The sequence below is a fragment of the Bombus bifarius genome, unplaced genomic scaffold, assembly GCF_011952205.1.
Source record: "Bombus bifarius isolate JDL3187 unplaced genomic scaffold, Bbif_JDL3187 scf7180000008307, whole genome shotgun sequence".
NCBI lineage: Eukaryota > Metazoa > Arthropoda > Insecta > Hymenoptera > Apidae > Bombus > Bombus bifarius.
In genome coordinates, this window is record NW_022884583.1 from 517,092 (window position 1) to 524,093 (window position 7,002).

The 7,002-nt window shown below is 41.3% G+C and overlaps 1 protein-coding gene across 1 annotated transcript; it reads right to left on the reverse strand.

Moving 5' to 3' along the window:
• Positions 1-2,326: 2,326 nt before the first annotated feature.
• On the reverse strand, positions 2,327-6,741 carry LOC117212496 (zinc finger protein 100-like). Its single transcript, XM_033457387.1, has 5 exons — positions 6,175-6,741; positions 5,316-5,680; positions 4,643-4,724; positions 4,130-4,508; positions 2,327-2,835 (listed from the first exon to the last, which is right to left on the reverse strand). Exons 1-5 carry the CDS (start codon positions 6,301-6,303, stop codon positions 2,477-2,479), a joined length of 1,314 nt encoding a protein of 437 aa, XP_033313278.1. The 5' UTR covers positions 6,304-6,741; the 3' UTR covers positions 2,327-2,476.
• Between the last annotated feature and the right edge of the window lie 261 nt (positions 6,742-7,002).

Here is a 7,002-nt window from a genome sequence, read left to right on the forward strand (position 1 = left end):
CTAGCCGGCCTCGTGAGTCAGACCCGATGCGCTTTCGACTATCGTATCTGCGCAATCCCGCGGCCGAAGATCGCCGTATGGAACCGTGAAAAGTCGGCAGGAAGCGTTGCGAAAATGCTACGAGAAGGCTGCAACACGAACCGTGGACAGTGTTTAAAAGCCACACAAGTAACTGCCAAGCGGTTATTAATATTTATAGTGAAACGTTGTGTAAGGACAACATACCTCTTATTTCATGAAATTTGTAATTACGAACTTGAAATAATTTGTAATCGTCGTTGTTCTACGCACAGAGTTCGTTACACGGTACAACGAAAATTTGCAAACATCGCGCAAAAATATTTAAAAAATTGAGATCTCCACTTGTCGATATTCCAAAAATAGGCAAGTGGCGGGGATATCAATAACAGTGGATCGCGAGATGCGAATAATCTTCGAACAAGCTTGAAATTAATTTCGAAATTTTGCCTCTATCGTACGATACAATTTTGTCGATTCGCTGCCTACTTACGTAAGTGTAACTTCCGTGGTCGCAGCACGACCGTGTGCCACATGGGTTTAGGCAATTAGATGCAAATTATGGGAGCGTGTTCGTGGTCCAAAAGACCGAAACACGTGGAGAATTTGCGAATAGAGACGGAAGAACGCAGGTAGGAGGCGACGTGCTCGGCGGCATTGTCAAAGGGTTCCTCCGGGAGGCTCGCGAATCACAGATGCAATCAGATAAAGGGCGGTTCTTCTCGGATTACCGTATGCGAACCCCTGCTGTGTCCACGCACCTTAAACTACCATTCTCACGTGCGGCGACACAAGCAGAGCCCACGTGCTCGAGATACAGTTGAGGCCGACCAACGAGCGGTTCCCATGCGTTATCGGGATCAAATTATATAATGCACCCTTGACAAGGATTTCACGGACACGAGGTCTTTGTTAAATGCAACATGTCTACATGTGTTAACTCCGATTTAATCTTCTCGCACTGAATTTTCCAGCTTTTCGTTGAGACTGTTAGACAGCGTGATCGTGAGGTCTCTGACCAATGAGCGATGAAAATTAAGATTCGTCGATCATAAGCATATTGCTTTATTGTTATTAATTTACCAATTAATGCTATTAGTATACTGATAGGTAACAAAGTGTAACACTCTGTTACACAAACAGGTTTTACAATTTTGCGGCAATTAGTAAAATTTCGATTGAAAAAAACTTTCTTCTAGAATTTCGTTGTCTTATTACGAATCTTGTTGCTATTATGCAAGAGAATTTATTAGTACCGTTAATTCGTAAAACTTTACCGATAATAATCCATTCAATTGTGCAAGAGATTCCTGATATTATCTTTGATTCGTAATTATATCGCGTACTATCGGCGTTGCAATGAAATTTCAGTCACAAAGTTACATTATAAAAACTTAGAAAATTTGCCAAGAGATCGCAAAGGAAAACATACCTCTTCTAAAATTCCATAGAGAAAGATTTCAATTACAAATAGCACTCATCAAAGTGTAACGATTAAACTCGCGATGCAGCATAGAATTAGAAGAAAATGTCAGCATAAAATCTTCAAAGGCTCCGGTCGGAACCTGTTCCCATCTGACGACAGTAACGGAACGATCGTCCACGTAGGTTCGATTAAAGAATCACTGCCGCGTGCTCATCGCGGACGAATTCGATCACGTCTCGACGATACCGATGAACAACCACTATGATTACGCGAGCCACCTTGATGACGAACCAAAGTCGTGCTAGCTTCGAGATAGGCTACGTTCGAAGGCGATCCGAATCGAGCCGATCCAGCTTGGAATTAATCGGACTTTTGTTCCGCGGCTGAGTGCTTATTAAGCCTGATTCTTTATTGTGTTTGATCTACAGGCATGCAAACACGATCCAAATACCGCGAGTGTATCGAAGCCACCATTACAGATAAACGTGACCGACCAGTAGCAATAAACCGACGAGATGTTATAGTTTTGCTTAGAATTTTGCTAGTCAATAGAGCCGTCGTGATCGATGAATTTTAGAAATAATTATAAACTAGGAGAATAGGATTCGGTTTCTACGAATCTACTTTTTCATTATTTTCATTATTATCCTTAATCCTTATTATTAATCATTACGTTCCTTGAATCGTTTTCAATCCATCGCGTATTCCTGTTGCTATAAAATTTCTTGGTTTTAATTTTTAGCGTTCGAAAGTTGGATATGTCCGAAACAAATGAAATTCATAATCTTAAGAACCGGCGTGTATTTAACAAACTGAACAATTCAACAAACATTCTATATACATCGTTCCTCTTTGCATTGTTGATAAATAATTTAGTCGGTCTCGTAATTAATGGCTTCCTCGGCAACGAGATCTTCCAACTAATTTACATCTTTCCGATATTACAAACGATCTTCTATAAAACCTAGAATGAATATCTTTCGTTATTCCATAATTAGGATATATACGAATATATACGATCGATAATTACAATCATCGAATCTTGGTATCCAAATCGAACGAACTGCTCGTCGATTTGGGACGAAAGAACACGATCTGAGTGATCGAATCTGAATAAGATCGATTGATCTTCGTCTTAGCTGGGTTGCCGCATTTATGTGCCTTCAATTGGTATCTTTCGCCATACTGACGACCGCAATAATCGCACTTGTACGGTTTCTCGCCGATATGACCGTAAATGTGCTTGGCCAATTTCGTTTTCACGCTGAACCGCGATTTGCAGAGATCACACTCGAATCGTTTCACCCCCGTGTGACGATATCTGTGCACTTTCAGGCCCCAGGACCTCCGGTAACATTTGCCACAATCCTCGCACTTGTATGGCCTCACGCCTGCAAAATAAATGGAATATTCAATTGAAGGCTTCTTTGGTTTAACATTTAATTCTGTCTTTACTCTTAGAGCCAGGAGCATTTGACTCGAGATAAAATTCCTACCCTTCAAACTCTTTGCTTTTCAAAATACTTGACGATTTCTTGTTGAACACATCTCAAGAATAGATTTCATTCGTTCAAATTCCAGTCGTTCCAGTCACTCAAATTCTGATCGTAAACTTCGCTCCAAAACTCCATAGCACAACCCTATTTCCTAATTCCCTACAATCCTTAGCAAGTAGAACGTATGAAACATCGGAACCTGAATGAAATTAGTTGCAACACTGACGAACCATGGTTTATGTGCTCGTAAAAACTGAACAAAAGGAAAAGGAAAGAATGGAATAAATAAAACTGCGTGCATGTCGGTTCCTGAAACGGCCAGTTTCTGCCTCATCATATTCCAGCATTTACAACCGAAACGTTATCGCCGTTTAAATACGCGTCTATCATATATCTCGAAACTTCATCAGATCTCCTTTTGCGACGCGAAGGGTTTAATTGGCAGGCGTGTAAGAAGCGCAGTCTGCGCGTAATCCTCGATTTTCTAATTAATACAGCCCTTCCTCGGTTAGTCGCCGTAACACAAGGGCGTAAGCGGCTGACACGCTTGTCTCGTGATTTTTATGTCTCAATACCAGCCACGAATTTATACGAGTGTGTAAAATCCGTAGTAGAGAAGATCGTGACGATCTTCGTGCGGAGAAGCAATTTTAGCCACACCACCAGACGAACCTTACTTCCGCGATTTTACTTAATTGTGAGAATATTCACATTGATTCTGTCTGACTAACTTGTGCTCATCAGCTTCGTCACGTTATTTTAATAATTCTAACCTCGTAAGGTTGGAAATATGTAGTGACTTTGTCTGCACTTGCGTTCCACGAGAATTCGTACTTAAGGAATTGAAAGAATGAATTACATATGCTTATATTTCAGATGATTCTCTTTATCTGGAAAACCGACACGTATTTCTATTATTTTGCAATTCATCGTCCTTGCTGTCTATTCACAAGATAGACCATCTATCTAGAAGCTTGTCGCGTAAATAATTTCTTTCCTGTTATAATAATATCTCGAGCTACACAAAATACACCATACTCCTATCACGATACAATCTACAAAAATTATCTGTATTACGAAACCATTCGCCTACTAAATTCATGTCCAAAATCAGTATCGAAATAGCTTGATGCAATCCCGTTATGAAATTACCAAACTCATTCTACCCGAGAAATTCCCAAACTCTCACCATAATGCGACAATATATGGTGTTTCAACGCGCCCTTTAAATGGAACCGGTGCTTGCAGATGTCGCACTCGAACCTTCTAATACCAGTGTGCGTCAACTTGTGGGTTTTCAACACGGAGGACCTCTTAAACTTGGCAGGACAAAGGTCGCACTCGAAAGGCGAGTCCGCGGTGTGAACGATCATGTGTGCCCTGAGGCTACTCGGCCGGAGGAACCTCTTCTTGCAGATCGAACACTCGAACGGCTTCACATTGGTGTGCATCAGCTTGTGATCGCGCAACGACTGCCGATGGAGCAGCTTCTTCTTGCACACGCCGCACTCGAACGGCCTGCGGTTTGAGTGCATCTCGGCCTGATGCGTCCTCAGCTGATCCCTCTGCTGGAATTCGAAGCGAGTCCCCGCGGTAATTGATTACGTTTTGCAGAAAGACTGGTGTCGATCTTGTTCCCGATGCTGTTCTCGAGCGTTTTTACGCTCGACAACGGAAAGAAAACGTGGAAACACTGGCATACCTGAAATCGAAGGCTGCAGTGCCTGCACATGAAGGCTTTGAACGTCTCGTGCAGCCGGAGGTGATCTTTCAGAGCCGAGGACCTTGGAATAAGAAATGTGGATATAGTGTATCGACCTTTAGAACTTCATATTAGTGCGCAAGGCATACCAAAGCCGACTGATCAACTTCGTTAGCCTTTCTATCAATTTTGCCTTCGATTAATTTAATTTTCTTATATCGAACTTTACTGAAATTAATTTATATATTTTTATATGTATTAGGATGTCCGAAAAATTTCTTTCGTTTTATAAGGAAATAATGGATGCACAACGTTTTATATTATTCTATCGAATTACGTCTGATCCATTTTGTTCTATCAAAATAAAGATCACAACGTTCGACAGATTAGGTTTCATGTTTGTATAAGGATACATCGCCGTAAAAGACGTGTCTGTAAAAGAAAGACACTTTTCGGACAACCTAATATATATTATATGTAATATAAGTTAACGCTAGGTTTGTAAAAGTGATACGTAATAACAACGATGTCATAACTGGTGTAAATTCCTTTCTAGAAATACATATGTGCAATAGGTTGCCGAAGAATTAAATCCTATACTCCGATACTCGGATTAAGAAATTGTCAAAAAATGAAATCGATCATTTTGCCTTCTAAACGACTCGCATCTTACCGTGAAAACTGCTTCGCACAAAGGCCACACTGGAACAATTTTCCGTGACTGTGCCCTATCATGTGCGTCTTGAACTCCGCTTCATCGGGAAACTCTATCCTGCAGACGCTGCAAATCAATCTTTTCCCTGTAGTCAACGCCTCTATGTATTCCTCGAAGTCTACGTATTCGTCCGACGTAATTTCTCTTTTAACCAAAGACAAGCTTCTTCTTCTTTCTTTCCTACGTTTCTCGAACGTGCAAATAAAATCCTGTGGCTCCTGTATCTTCTTCCTAGAGTCACTTTCGTACGGAACGTCGACATCCAACTCGTCGTTCGCCGAAAAGTCCTCGATCTCGTCGAGCACCTCGGTCTTGATTTTCACCTTGCACCCGGTTGGGAAAAGTCTGATGAATTTTCATATCTAACACGCGGTTTCGCTCGGTGTAATCGCGCGCCACGATCTCCCCGGTTTCGTGGACATTGCATATGCAGGATATTAGATAATTTCGCGAGCGCTTCCGCGAGAAATGGCGGTGCTCCCGCGAAAGGAGGTGTGCTTCGCGATGAGCGATTTAATGACTCGACGCTTTATTACGTAAAACGAGAGACGAAAGAAAAAAAGAACGATGAAAAAAAAACGTAGGAACAGAGTGGGGGAGAAGGGCGCGAGGGGCAAAACGAGGAGAAAATGGAAAAACATTGCGTCGTCTACCTGTTTGGAAATGGTTGCTTTTTATATAATGAATTATGCAATTAGCAGATAGAGAACAGCGATCTTACGATACAACGAGCCGGTCGCTGATCAAAAGAATATTTTAGCCCAGTGTTTTTATAGACCCTATCATAACCTAATCGGAGCGAAGTCCTGGAACTTACTTCTTTGCACCGCTTGCAACGCTTCTGGATTCCTATTATCTTCACTTCGCTATCGTCCTCTTCGTTTTCCCCGATTTCATTGCGATTTCGATAATTGTCTCTCGCCATGTCCCTCTTGTTTTCTGACATTTCGTGATCACGGTAGGAAGAAATGGAAACAGACGCGCGAAGAAAGCGAGAGGAGATCTGGAAACAAAGGAGCAACGAAGAATTGATCGGAAATGAATTGCTGGCATAGATTGTAATATTCTTGGTTAATTCTAGTCCTTGAAGTTCGCTTTGCCTGGCTACGTGATTTCACTTTCAAAAATTACATTTACACAACCTTCTATGACTTCATATACGTGGAGATAATTTCTTTCTCTGTGAAGGAAAATATCCTCGTATATGAAGTCAAAGTGATATTTCATATTCTACCTACGTCACATTTTCTTAGAAATCGAAAGTATGCGATATCAATAAAAGCAGATAAACTAAACGAAAATCATTCCTTCGATCGGTCGCTGCTTTATCTCTGATCGCTTATGCAAACATACGTAAGTGTGGCGTAGCCTCTTTCCAACGTAGTATCACCGTTAGATTCGATGCAAACGAATTTATAGCCTTAACGATGCGATGCACAAACATGCAATTCGACAATTAGAGGAACAAAACTACCGAATTTACCGTCATCGCGTGCTCATGCACATGCAGTTTTATAATAGCGAGATCGTGTGCTTGCAGATACTACACCATTGAGAATATCGTTTTTTTAAATTTTTCACGTTTCATCAGGCGTCAACTCGAAAGTTCCAAACGAGACCGACGTATTCGACGATCTGCTATCTC